At 36.5% G+C, this 15,442-nt stretch overlaps 1 protein-coding gene across 5 annotated transcripts in view; it reads right to left on the bottom strand.

Annotated features, from left to right (window-relative positions):
* The window catches only part of prox1 (prospero homeobox 1), an 86,045-nt gene that overhangs the window by 40,416 nt on the left and 30,187 nt on the right, over positions 1 to 15,442 (bottom strand). For all 5 annotated transcript variants that reach the window (XM_062972013.1, XM_062972025.1, XM_008125842.2 and 2 more), the window contains one exon: positions 15,170 to 15,364. In XM_062972013.1, coding sequence (XP_062828083.1) covers positions 15,170 to 15,364 — 195 coding nt within the window. The remainder of the gene's footprint in view (positions 1 to 15,169; positions 15,365 to 15,442) is intronic.

Genomic DNA, 15,442 nt, shown 5'->3' with positions numbered 1-15,442 from the left:
ACTTTCCCTCACAATCCTTTTAAGGGAGACTTGTGAGCTCAGAACATCTGGAGTTCAGGGAAGGACTGGGAAGATGAATACAGACTCATCACAGTACACAAAAGAACACAACGACAAGAAGCCCGGGTTTGGGCATTCTTGTCTGGCAAGGCAGGCAGGCACTAAGGCTAATGAAGCATTTGCAAAATGGGACGTATGCCAGCGTAACAAAGAAGATGTGCATCAGCTCTGCAGATGTGCCAAAGCCCCTAGAGCAAAATAATGACATAATCACCATCAGAGTCACAGGCCAGACTGTACACAAGGTGACATGGGAGGGAATAAATAAGGGTCTTTAGAGGCAACTAGTACACACATGGGGAGAAATACCCAGTCCTTCTCATCCAGACTGCCAACCACAGATAAAGGGAAGTTGGAAGCATAAAGCAAAAAAAAAAAAAAAAGTTAGCAAAGAAATCTTCCAGCAGGCAAAGCCAATGTAATCTCAATTTCTTTTACCCTTTATTGCATGCAAAGACAATAATCAGTAAAGCCTTCTTTGGAAGGGTGGGAAATAATCCTGGCCTTTAAAAATATTCTGACTCAGTTGTGGGGAGGGGGAGAATCTTTTGGGGCTAATTTCTGGTGGTGGGCACTTCCCCCAATAGTGTGTCCATCCCTTCCTAGCCCACCTCCTCACTTGTTGCAGACTTCTAAGAAAAGAGGCAAAGAGCCCTGAAAACTCACAGCAACCCAAATCTTTTTTGTCAGAGATCTGAAAAAACGGCATGTTCTGGGGAACTTTACTTTTTGTTTCACCTTCTCATTTCAATTGTATTCCCTTCTGCAATCTTTCTGGGCTAATCCACCTTCAGTTTAGGGCCCTTGGACTGTAGATTGGCCATATTTAGAACTAGGAATGATATTGTAAAAGAAGTACAGTAGATTCTCAGTTAACCCATGGGGATTTGCTATCAGCCACACTTCACCCCTGGCTTATGCCTATTTTTATTACGTTAGTTTTACCCTGGCCCATATTGCCATCTTGTTCACTTTATACCCATTGGCTCTAGTATCATCCAAGGGTGCGATTGAAATTGTTTTTATTTATTGGTTTAATTGTTTTTAAATGTTTGAAATTTTAAACATGGTTGTTAATTGTTATTATAATGGTTTTTGTATCTTGTATGATGTACATGTACTGAATGTTTCATTATGTGTACACCGCTTTGAGTCCCACACGGGAGATAGAGCGGTATATAAATAAAGTTTTGTTGTTGTTGTTGTAGATGCTGAAGAAATTTAGTTTTTTGTTGCTTGACAGTTACTACTAAAATAGGCCTAATATTATACTCTATACTATACCATATCATAAACTCTGTATTGACTTTATATTAGTATTGTAATATAGTAATCAAAAGTAAATTGAGACAAAAAGAAACTTAACACAATGTTTATGCTATTTTTTAATGTAATATATTATTTCTTTGTTTTTTTTTTTTGCTGGTTGCTTGAGAATTCTGGTTGGTTGAGTTCTAGTTAACTGACAGTCTACTGTAGTTTGTTACTCAGTGTTTGTTATGTGTTTTTTTTTTAATATGATCTTTTATTTAATGGTTTTTAACTTGTGCATTATCCATTGTTTTGACCGTATCTTGTTTCAGCTTATATCACAAACTACCTTGGATCACATATTGAGCGAAAGGTAGGATGTCAAATAATAAAATAAAAATATTAAATTTTAAATACTCTTTTTAGTGAAAAGGAAATCCCTACCAGAATATCCACGTCTCTTCAGATGCCACTCCCAAAGAAAATGCTTTGGGAATGGTAAGTAAATACTAAAATAAACTGCAATATTCGTAGCTGATTTTTTTAAGCCACTGTTCTACCAGTGCTACCTTGCCCTGTGATGTTACAGAAAACACCATTATTTGCAATATACTACCTTCCAAGTTTTGCTATGCATGCTTATTCAGAAGTAAGTTTCTGCTGTGTCCAAAGTTGCTGGCTATTGTATGCTTTCAAGGCATTTATGAACGATGGTAGTCTTAAGGCAACCCAATCACAGTGTTTTCTTAGCAAGATTTGCTTAGCCATGAAGTGGTTTGCCATTATTTCCTCTAAGGCTGAAGTGTGTGACTTGCCCAGGGTCACCCAGTTGGTTTAATGTCTGAACAGGGATTCAAACCCTGTTTTCCAGAATTGTAGTCCGACACTGAAACCACTACACCATGCATGTTAAATATGTCTGTAGAGAAGTAGCGCCATTAACTAAATGGATGGCATTCAGCGAGCTGTTATCTCAGACACCTTGCACACAGCTGAATAAAATCCCTCATTATCTGCTTTGAACTAGGATTATGGCAGTGTGGACTCAGATTTTCCAGTTCAAAGCAGATATTGCGGGCTATTCTGCCTTGATATTCTGGGTTATATGGCTGTGTGGAAGGGCCCTTAGCGAGTCTCTTATCTATTACATGGGCTAATACTGGTACTATTGATGCAATAGCAGAATACATTTGAAGCAATCAGGGCATATAAACAGGACATTTCCTAAGTATTATTATAATCGTACTGCTTGTGAGCAGCCTTCCCAGGATGAAATTGAATACCAAGAAATGAAATCTCATAGCTTTATTAATATACTAAATATTTTTGGATTGCTTACTTGAGACATAACATGCCATGGCATTGCAGAGGCATTATCTGTAAATCCAATCTGTTCAGATACATGAGAGTTGTGAGACCTCATCTTCCATGAAATAAAGATTCTACAGAAGACTCAATGCTTCACCAGTGGCCCTTTTCAACTGTGTCTTATGAAAAATTCACCAGAATAACTTTAAATTTTTATGATTCCCTTTTGCATCAGTCTGTTAGCTGTACCTACTTCACTAGCACCCTTAATTTCCAAAAACATGGTAAATGAGTTGCAAAATGTTCTACATATTGTTAGTCATAGCACCAAAGATCTGAAAGATTCAGTTAGTTTTTTTGCAGTACAATCCTACATGTATTTACTTAGAAGCAATCCCCACTGACTTTAATTAAGCTTACTAACACGTAAGATCAGTGATTGTGTTTTTAATATATAGGAACTGTGCAACTTTTCAGAGCTATTTCGGCAATTACTAAGATTATGTGCTCTTTAACAAAATATTTTGAAACTACATATTAAAAAATTAATGAATAGTTTGTCCAGTTCAGCATTTAATGATGTATTTCTTATCTCACCCTGAATTATAGTAATCATCCTTCCCATTCCTAATCTTGGGAGGGGGGGGGGGGGGCGGGTAGAGAGAACTTCTAGTTTAGACTACTTCCCTACATCTCCCAATTGAATCTTTGCTTAATATGTCATTGGGGAAAAAACGAAATATGTATATCATTTTGTTATGTTGTTCTACACTCTAATAATTATGCCACTGAGGATTCTAAATTAATCACAGAAGGTAAAACAATATTAATAATCTGCTCAGCAAACTCTAGCCTCTTTGCTCTTGGATAGATATTATTAGGCTATTACAATTTTAATTAACCACACAATTCTCATGGAGCCGCAAATGACAAAGCATTTACAATAAATGATTTTTATCCACCAATAATCATACAAGGAAATGATATCTTTTTATTTTGAGGAACCTCCCTTAAAAAATGTAATCTGCTGAATTGACTTGTATTTACACTGATGTCGTTATCTAATCAAATATCAATGGCACTTCTGCCGTAATTATCTACGCATTCATGGTGTGCAAAATGCTTATGTGCCTTAACTACAATATGATTGTGCAAATCACTGGCGTCAACTATACTTATGTACCAACTAGCTACCTTACTGGAAGACTGTAAAATTTAGAGCTGACACAAATTTGACAAAGCAAAATTAGCAAAGAATTTTGAACTCCTCTTTGAGTGACCTACACAATTATAGCACTATAGCTCCAGTTTAATTGCCATGGCAACAACCTACCAGATCCTGGAATTTGCAGTTTAGGGAGGGGTATCCAGATTTCTCAGCTGGGAAGCTTTAGTGCTATGGTTATCAACCTGTGGGTCTTCCCAGAGGTTTTGGTCTTCAACTCCCAGAAATCCTAACAGCTGGTAAACTGGCTGGGATTTCTGGCAGTTGTAGGCCAAAACACCAGGGGACCCACAGGTTGAGAACCACTGCTCTAGTGCCTCACCAAACTGCAAATCCCAGGCTGTTCTAGAACACAACCTTGACAGTTAAAGTGGAATCATAGCACGATAAAAGTGTAGTATTTCAGCCCTAGCTGAAATAAGAGAAGAGAGGTGAGCAAAGTTTTGGAAGACTATGCTCTCTCACACCGTCTTTAATATATTCAGAATATTAGTAGAAACCAAATGTTTTTCTTAATCATAACTGCTATAGAATCTAAGGTTCCATCTACCATAATCCTGTTTGTACATTTGGACTAAATAATACATCATTATGCAGCTATTATTAAAAGGCTAAAGAGTTTCAATAAAATTCAATTTGTGATTTTCATAAATTTATTTTCCCTCATATGTTGCTCATAGGTAAGATGTAAAACTGAGTTTAAAAGCTGGAAAATAATCTAATTTTATCAATGCAGTGTCTTCAAATGTTCTCTCCCATTTCCTATCACTGAAATCCTCTGAGGTGATAATGTGTGCCTTCTAATAATTTCCCCTTTTTACATTGAATCAATTAATTAATGGTCTCTTTTCTTGGCTATTGTACCACACCTCTCTGATTTCTCCCATCTGGTAAGCAGAAGAGGGGAAAATAAGAGACCAACAATGTAATACTCCACAAAATAAGTGATATTTACTCACAGGTAAGCAGGTATAGGATTTCAATCCAAGTCTTTTACATAGTTTGAACTTTTTCTGGTGTTGTCATAGCCATAGGACAGGAAAAAAGGCTATTAAACTTTTTGGAGAATTAGCAGAATGGCTCTTGTTCAAGTGCATGTGGAATTAACAGAGGGTGTTCTGAAAAGGTTTGTCAGAACTTTTTGAGCCCATTTAATCCACAGATCGCTGAAATACAATGATGAGTTTCCAAGAGAATACAACAACCACCACCTGCAGTCGTTAGAAGGAGCACTTGCTCTCCTCTCCTATTGATAACTCTTTGTGGTGTGAAGAAAAAGAGCCGAAGGAAGGAGAACTGAAGGTCAGACAATAGACATTGCTACACACACTGTCTCTGAACTTTCCTCATCTCTGAAGGACAATTAATTATCAAAGCCTTTGGGGTAGGTCGAAGCAAGGGAAAGCCTACTGCTGGCCCAGCGCTCCAGCCGTTTGCTCTCTGTGTTTGTTAAATGGTTGTGCCTGTTGGGGAGCCAAAACTGCGGCCACCAAAACAGCCAATAGATCACAGAGGGGTGGGGATGGGATGGGGAACAAAACTGCGTTCTAATGTGTGTGCCTGTCATTGTATAATTTCTATTATCACGGTGAAACTATCCATACACAAAACGCACGGGCGATTTCCCCCACCCCCAGAGAAGCCACAGGGTAGGTTACAGTCGGCCTCACAGTGGTGTGCTAAAAAGGATGGCCCTGTCTCCCCCCTTCTTCTTCGCCAAATCACTTCACAGAGGCAAAAAACCAGACCAACACAAAAGAGTTTGAGACTTTTTCTCCTACATTAAATAGAGTAACTGATAAGGTCAGACATATGATACCTAAAGACATGAATCTGTGAACTCTTGAAGTCAAAGGACCTCTCTGTGCAAAGGAACAATCTTTCAAAGGAAACAGATCACAGAACTCCACTGAATCCCCTTTAAACTTTATGAAGCAGGAGGAGAAAAAGCTCTAAGTAGGGAAGCTTGACAGAAGAGCCTTGAACTATTTTCTGAAGGAAAGATGAGACCCTCACTAGGCTGCCACAAAACATCTTTTTTTTTTCTAAAGGCTCTTCTGAACTTTGATATGTGCCAAGACACCACTATTGAAAGCTGTATAATTATGTGCTATAACCACTGTAGAAAATGCTTTGTTCACCTCAACAAAGAACAATAAGCAAAGTAAAGTGACATTACACTGTATCTTTTTCTTTAAGAATGTTGAGAGAGGTCATGGTGCATTATAACTAATAGAGCTGTTGAGTAAGGAGGTTTAAAACTTGATCTTGCTGTGCTTAAATGTAACCCAATGACAAAAAGGAAGAAGAGGGAGCTATAAAATGTAATGACATTAAATCAAATAGACTATACATCATATTGGGCCTATCTCATTGTAGTGATGAACACCTTGAATCCAAGGGAGATAAATATCAGAATGAGATAATTTCCTAGCCCAAAACTTCATAATGCTTTCAATTGCTCTGTCTGGCTCAGCTGAGAAAGATCTTGATTAAAAATAATCATTAAAAGTGGCATTTTATAGTACCACTTTACACTTACACAACTTTCACAGCTGACTTTACAAAATGAATGGCAAAGGCAAAATAATGATTTTAGTGAAATGACTTTTCATGCCTTGCAAGATTTTAGCTTGCCATGAGACAATTGACGTATCTTACAACATGCATGAAGTTTAATGCAAATGATAGGGAAAAAATCCACAATTCCCTAATTTCCCCATACATTTAATTTGTCAAATATTCATTAATCCAGCAAGAATACTTTACTATTCAGCACTGCATAGGTTTTATGTTCCTCTGTTGCAAATCACAGAAATGAAACTATTTGAATAATAATAGAAATAAGGTGGCACAGAGGAAAAAGGACTACCTGAACTCTTAAAATTACATGCAACAAGTAAAAAGCTGTTTTAGCATATGTGATACAAATAAAGATTCATGTTTACAGTGTACTAGTATTATTCTAGCATCACTACATTAAACTCAGATGGGAAATAAATTACCAAAATCTATTTTGCCTCTCAGGCCCTTTCTACATTGTCATAGAATCCAAATTATCAAAGCAGATAATCCAGGTTATTTACTTTGAACTGGATTATATCTGTCTATACTGCCTTATAATCCAGTTCAAAGCAATAAATTTGGATTTTATATCTCAGTGTAGAAGGGGCCTTTGTTTTTGGGCTTCCTAGTCTTTTGGTCTCCATAGCACCTTCTCACTCAAAATATTTAACTAAGAACTATGGCCCTTTCTACACTGCCATATAAAATCCAGATTATCTGCTTTGAACCAGATTTTATGGCAGTGTAGACTCATATAATCCAGTTCAAAGCAGATAATGTGGATTATCAGATTTGTTATTCTGGATTATATGGCAGTGTAGAAGGGACCTAAGAGATCATGTACTTAAACATTTATGATGGGCTGCAACAACAGCTAAACACATAACATATTTTGTGACAGCTTTGCTGACAGATACTGTTAGAACCAAGAGCAACCACTAATGAAACTAACTGGCTAATTTTGTTCCATTGATTTCATTGGGATAACAGTTGCTTACTTTGGTGTTGTGTTTCAGGCATGAGATCTCAAAGTGTTCCCACTTATGACAACTAAGGTCTCTTCTACACTGTCATATAATCCACATTATCTGCTTTGAACTGGATTATATGAGTCTACACTACCATATAACCTACTTCAAAGCAGATAAACTTTTTATATGGCAATGTAAAATGGGCCCGAGTAACTAAGAATTTTTTTCAAAGCTTTCCTTCTTCTAGGTGGAACATGTATCTTGGTAACTCAACTCAAAATTGCATATAAAATAACCAAGGAAAGAGCAGGAGTTGGTATTCCATTATTAGTTAGAGCTAAATTCTATTTATTGCAAGTATTTTTAAAAGTAGTTAACATTTCACAATAAGAGCAGGAGATTTACATGAGCTCAAGCTGATCCATGCAGCCTGTTCACTTCTGTTAGCTCTTCTCACTTGCACAACTAAGAAAAACAAACATGTATAGCATAGCATTTAGTCTGAACCTGGGATAATGATTTATTGTGCTGAAACAAGTCAGGATCAAAATCTAGCTTTAAGCCATGATTTCAACTTTGGACTTCTCTCATATCCATGATTTCAGGCCACAACTCTCCAGTTTTATAGACTTTTTTCCTATTCTTTAAAATTTCTTCTCAGTTTTTACAAAAATCCAAAATTTTATTAGCTCATTTTTCATAATAACAGCTAGGGATACTTTTTCAAATAATGAAAACAATACGGTCCCTCTCCCCCAAAATCTGCACAGCTGTAATAATCCTGATTTTTTAAAAATTTTCACACTGCATTAGCGAAGTTTTTTTTAATGCAGTTGCCTAAATCTAATTATTAGTCCCATTAAATCAATAAGTAGTTGATAAGTCAATACTTATGTAAGTTCCACTGAATCTAGAATGATCCAACAATTTGATTTCGGCTTTTGCATGCATAAGGTGTCACGTTTCATCCCTTGTGTCTCCATTTAAGAGGATCATAGGATTGAAGGATGGGAAAAACTTCTGTCTTAAATCTTACAGAGCCACTGCCACTCACTACTTGGACCCATAATCTGATTTAGTAAGAACAGTAGCATATTTTCATAAAACCGAAATCAAGTATTTTTCAATGTTCATGTCTAACTTTTTGTTCAACAGTAAAGAAGAAAACAGACATTATTCACTAGACAGATGACAATGATATGCCATTTATCACTTTCAGTTTATATTATTTTAGGCTTCTAATAACATTCACACTATGTTATACTGTATCTAGTTATATGGTGATTTGTTAAGTCCATATGTTCTTTTTTACATAGTCAGTTCTAACCAGTGGCAAGTGGTACCTCTCATGTCAGTGGGGTGATGAATGCTTTCTTATTTTGGCAAAACGTTAAAAAAAACGAACTGTAGTAATCTAGTGCTTTGGGGAATAGAGTTCAGCACTTTGGATAGCTCCTTCAAAGTTCAGGCTGAAACCTAGACAAATCACATTCACTGTCCTATTAACATATGTGTTCTGCCATGTACTTAGGAGACATCTCCGATGGTTGAGATAATTTATTTGGTCATATGAAGCTGACATATTTAATGACATGAATGAGAAGCAATCCCTTGAGAGCTTCAAATGCCTCTTTGCAACACATATATTTGTGCATGTTGGGGTAAGTTGATTTTGCCATAACAAAAAGGATAGTACAACCAGCCTTTGTTCTCAGCATCAGCAAGCTAGTAACTGTTTATTTGCATCTTGCCTCTTGGATCTGTCATGTCTCACAAATTCTAACCCCCCCCCCAAAAAAAAAAACCCACAGAAAGTTCACACACACACACACATACTCTTAATAGTTTAAACTCTAAACACATTAAATAACAGTCATTCCCACCCAACATCATACATCCCAAATTTGAAATGCTATATGGTACTCTACCCATCTTGGAGATTCTGAACTCTGATATCATACATCAAGCTACTGTAATTAGAAATTAGGGATAAATGCATAAATGCCGAGATAATTAGGCTCTGCTGCTGTTATCTTTACCATGAAAGAGGGGTGGGAGAAGCTAATTGATAAATCCTATTTGCACGAGAACATGCATAGAGCAAAGAACATATGAGTTTGAGTGTACTGTGCCTGCCCAAGTCATATACGTGTAAATCATCTTCAAGATATAATAAAGGAGAACACTGTCTTTCAGAAATAATTGACTCTGGCTATGTGAACACATGACACAGCATGTGTTGGTTGCTGTGTCATATACAACAAGTTCACAGCTTGAGGAATTTTATCTCTCAATAGTCTACTGTTAAAAACTTTACAATCAGGCATGAGAGAAATACTAGCAACCAAGTATGTGGAATGAATTTTGTAATTGAATTTGGTGAAACACAGAATATCTCTGACTGTGACTAGATTTCCAGATATCTTCCCAATCCACTTTATTCTATAAGTCACTACAGAAGCCTCTCAGTTTTGGTGGAGCTAAGACATGAAGGAAGTGACACATTAACATTTTCCCACATCTGTTTTCCACAGTTCAATTCCACAGCATACACACACACATTCCCCTGTTGAAAAGCTTGTTTTGATCTCTGAGTTGAAAACATAAAGGCATGACTATTATTCAAAGACATAGCTATGTTAGTCTGTAGCCATATACAAGATGATCTTGTAGCTCTTTTGATGCCATCTGATGGAGTTAACTAAGTCTACAAAAGCTTATGCTACAAACATCTTTCTCTCCGTTAACCTCAAAGGTGCTGTAAAATCCTGGATATATGCATTGCATACATATACCAGAATATCTATACAGTAGAGTCTCACTTATCCAACACTCACTTATCCAACGTTCTGGATTATCCAACGCATTTTTGTAGTCAATGTTTTCAATATATTGTGATATTTTGGTGCTAAATTTGTAAATACAGTAATTACTACATAGCATTACTGCATATTGAACTACTTTTTCTGTCAAATTTGTTATATAACACAATGTTTTGGTGCTTAATTTGTAAAATCATAACCTAATTTGATATTTAATAGGCTTTTCCTTAATCCCTCCTTATTATCCAACATATTCGCTTATCCAACGTTCTGCCGGCCCATATTGTTGGATAAGTGAGACTCTACTGTACTTAGGAGTTCATGTCAATTTACAGTTATAGTAGACTTCAGATCAATGATGCACTTGATGCCACTTTGTTTCTCGGGTGCCTATTCTGTGTGGGCTTTTTTAGATCAATCAGCAATTTATATTGCTGGGATATAGGGCGGGATATAAATGTTGTAAATAAATAAATAAAATAAATATATAAATTTGCACTTTCCACAATCCTTCTGTTTTATCCCCAGATAATTATGCTCTAGTGTGAAAACCAGTGTGACAAAACCACAAAAAGCATAATCTGCTAAAATTTCTGCTAGTATTTTTATATATGTTGAGATAGTTCTGTCTTCTAATCTACATTCAATTGGTTTTTATTCAGAAACTCAGTAACAGTATTCAACAACTGGAAAAAGCCAGTGGAGAAGAAGAAGCTGCATGGATCCAACCCAGTAATTAAATTGTGACCTTGGATACGCTAAATAAAATTTGAATAATTTAAAATGTAGAAGGCCCATATAAAGTAGAGCCAATTGTATCTTTATAGTTTCATTCTTTAAACAAAGTTTCCTTTAAAATGTATTAGCCCCACCTAGAATAGACCCACTAAACCAATTTCAGAATGATAAATCAATCCATTGAAGTTGTGTGCCTTGTGTGCCTTCAAGTCATTTCCGACTTATGGTGACACCAGAATAAATATATTATGGGGTTTTCTTAGCAAGATTTATTGCAAGGGCATTTGTCTTTGCCTTCCCCTAAAACCGAGAGTGTGACTTGCTCAAGGTCATCCAATGGGTTTCCATGTCTGTGTGGAAATTCAAAATTTGGTCTGTAGAGTTGTAGTCCAGAGCTGAACCACTATATCAAGCTGACTCAAGAATAGAAAAATGTAATCCCCTCTCACCAACACACATACACATTTTCCTATACAACAAAGGAGGAAATAACTCTTGTTTACATTGGAAAGAGTTTTTGGTTCAGTTTCACCACTCTGCCTACACACACACCATTCCGGGTGATCTTAAAAAAAGAGAGCAGCAGCATAGACTTGTACTGAAATACAGCTTACACAGAGAGATCACCCATACAGTCATGGCATCCTCCTCTGAAGTGTATTATATCTATCTCTGAATATGAGGCAAGCTATAGCGGCAAAACTAAAGTGTGTGCTTTGTTAAGTCTCTTATTTGAATGTTAACAGCTGTTGGTGTTCCAAAGTGCTGTGGAAAACATAGCAAGGCCAACTTCATAAGCTATAGCCAAGACCTTCGTGTGCCTGAAACAAAGACATAGTGCCTAGGGATTCCTCTCGCACTTTAATGTTAGATGAGGTTCACTGGCAGGTGCAGACAGCGGATCTGAGTAAAACAGTTTACAGAAATCATACAGAACACATATTCTTGAGAGTCCCCCTACCCTCACTGATATTTCCTCTATATTTTGTTTTAAAAATACATTGTGACTGCTACCTATGTCAAGGGAAGCAGAAAGGGTATAGAAAATCTATATCAATTATTTATGAGTAGGAGTATATCAGACTTCAATCATATTAAAAGATCAGCAATAAAAGAGTAAAGGGGAAGAACTCTGATGATGCTAAATATGGAAAATGCTTCATTTGCTCAAGAAGTTCAGATCTAATTTCAACACCATTTTTCCTTCTGCACTAGTCACTTGGACTGGACGCTGATCAGGCAATAATGTATCTCTACAGATTAAATGATATTCTTTAACAGCCAGGCTAAAACCAAGTTTATAGCCCAGTTTTTCACTCAAGAGATGGTATTCTTCTGTGTTTGGTCCTGAAAAATTAGCACCTGAAAGGGAGGTGACTTTTAGGCTACCTAAACAATCCCATGCTAGCCCAGTGAAAGATGTCTGAGGCCACTACCATGAACAATAAGATAAATATTGTGGTGCTTTTTTGGGACTGCTTCAGTTAAAAATGAAGAAAATATCCCCAATGTCTAGCACCATAAAATGGAAACTCAAAGCATTACAATATTGAGATTACATTACTCTTATTAAGTTTCAAAAATAGAAGTGATGTATGCAACTATGGTCATATCACCAAATTATGGATACCACCTGTCACTAAATAATGTAAAACCCAGTCCTCAGACATCTTTTAGAAACCTTCAATTGATCAGATTTTTGATTAACCGTGACCTGATCAGATGAAGGGTACTGATTCCCCCACTTGTCCCCAGATGTGCAGTAATTGGTAAAACTAGATTCCCAGGTTCTGTAGAAAATTGTTACTAAGAAATTGGATTATGTGGTGTACATTCTCACATATCTTGTTCTCATGTGCATGAATGTGAAAATGCAAACATTTACTCTTTGCCCCTGAAATATGAGATACTGTATAACCTGTTGATTTTGAGAGAGGTTTTGTATTTGCAAGGGCAATTTTTGTGCACATAGCATAAATTAGGCATATTATTACAATGGCTATTGCTTTGTTGCATGGACATTTAAAAATGGAAGCATTGGAAAAGTTATTTCTTTTGATCAACCAGTAGACATTTCTGTCCTTCCACACTTTGCTCCACAAAGGGAGAAGTCAGCACTTATATGCAACAACATTTTAATACAAATTATAGAAATCTTGATGAAATCTAGATCAGCCCTTTGTCTCATTCTCTCATAGAGGTGATGGTTCTTTAGCAGACTGTCTCAATTTGCCAAGACAGCTTCCCTCACTGAGGGTGAGAAATTTAGTGACTATTCTTCATAACTCTACTCTCTCACTATTTTTTATTAAATCAGTTTCTCTTTTTTAATTAGAAAGTAAGGAAAATCTAAGATTAGCCCTGAAACCTGACTATGGGGTGTGCTTCTCCTTGTCTCAACTGTGTTGGAGGCCTATTTTTGGAGGACACCTTTCTGTGGCTGCAATGACTTAGGGAGCTCTTTGCCCCACGAGTCTATCTTGGCAATCTGTATAAACTGCATTGTGATCATACCTATTTTTTGGTTGGTGGGCAAATTTTGTCCAGTGTCTTCATTTGTCATCTTTTATTATATATTTTTTTCTCCCCTTGTCTCTCATGTTATTGCATTTTGTTATTGGATATAATTGTAATTAGTCACCTTGACAGATATGATTTTTTTTTTAAAAAAAAACCCTAGTGAGTGGATTCCATTTATTAACATTCTAAAGTCAAGATGCTTAGGATATACATTTTATTAAAAATAAATTAAGGGTATAGGCCCAATTGACCATGGATGGTTAAAACCATTATGAATGGGGAACGGAATCTGTATTAAAGCATTCAGCACTCTCTTTTGCATGAATTGTTGAAATGTGAACGTAACTGAACTCACTCAGGAAAGTTTTCATACTTTACATCAGAGTTTGGAACATTGCTTTGAAAAGTTAGTGTAGTCATAACGCCCTCAATTGTTTGTTACTCTTATAGCTGGAATTTTTTACTGTTTCTCAAAAATAACTAGAACAGTTGCATTTATTTGCTTAAAATTTGATAATGGGATATGGGAGAAAAAGCACTCTCTTCCCATCAATTCCTCAGTATCCACAACAGGACATGAAATAGCAGCATAAGGTGCTACACAAGCCAGTTCCTAAACTATGGAATATTAATCTACCATCTAGTAAGGCCACATCCTGTGACTATAAACATAACTAAAAGTTATAGATATTTAGATAATGGATTGAAATGCTTCCTTATTAATTGCATTGTAATGTAGCTGTTATGAAAAGGAGCACATGAATGGAATAGACAAAAAGTACCTAGTTGTTGCAAATAATTCTGTACCTAACACATAAGAAAGGAGACAAAAAATCTGCTGTTACCCTATTGTGTAGTGTAGTGCATACCAAAATCTTGCTCAACCTTTCAGTAGATAATAGTACCACAAAGCCAGGACTGGTATCACCCAGAAGTCTCCCTCTTGCCTCTGCATTGGATTAGCTGGACAGTGCAAAATGCTACCATCAGCATTGAGGAATCTGCTATTGTGGGCTTACAGAAGGTCAGCAGGTTGGCAACAATAGCTTGCTAAGCTGCTGCTTCAGAGGTTGGCTCATGCTAGCTGATTGCTGGCCCATAAGGAGCCATTTCAGTCAAACCTGCCAATCCATGGTGGTGTAATCCAGAGATTTCAATGGAACCGGGATGCAACTGTCTTTCTCTAGAGTATGCTATTTTAAATGTATTGTTCAGCTAGATTGCATTCTATTATTTAATAAATAAATAAATAATATCCTCTGTTCTATTCCATTTTCAAAATAAAAGTTTAGAAAAGAAGCAAAGTTGATATAGTGTAGCTGTTTGGAAAATAATAGCATAACATAGCTGATTTTTAATTTTGAAAACCGAGAAAAGGTACAAATGTATAACCATGATATAAGCAAAGAACGTCTTCTGACAAGGCAGGCTGACTAGACTGGCTTTTATAAGTCCTATACGTTCATTATTAGAAAGGGCACGGTGAGCTGCAACAGATGCCTAAATCCAATTGCTAGTGCCAATTAGAGAGACCAATTGGATCAGTGAAACTTGCCTAAGAGTTGACTTACCAAGTCCTCATTCAGTCCCACTGGGGCTAACAATTGGATTTAAGCCAAATACTTTGCTGAGACAAGTAAAATAAGTTTTTTAAAAAAACCCAGATATGCATATGCATTGAGGGGGGAATTAATAGAAAGAATGCGTACCTCAAAGTCATTTGCTTTATTATAGTGCATGTTGAGGGCCCTGTACAGCTCACAGTCTCTGGTTATAGACAGCTCTTCAGTGCTTGTTACACCATCGTTGATGGCTTGGCGAGCATACTTCTCCATCTGAATGTAGTAGAACTCACGGAAATTGCTAAACCACTTGATGAGCTGAGAGGTAATGCATCTGTTGAACTGTTAAAATATAAAAGAGAAAGAAGGATTAGATCCTTGACATGTCCTGTCTTCTTCCCCCATTTCATAGCATCCTTA

Source organism: Anolis carolinensis, chromosome 1 (assembly GCF_035594765.1).
Source record: "Anolis carolinensis isolate JA03-04 chromosome 1, rAnoCar3.1.pri, whole genome shotgun sequence".
In the NCBI taxonomy this organism is placed as follows: Eukaryota; Metazoa; Chordata; class Lepidosauria; order Squamata; family Dactyloidae; genus Anolis; species Anolis carolinensis.
The sequence above is the reverse complement of the archived record's forward strand: the minus strand, read 5'-3'. Positions and strand labels throughout refer to the sequence as shown.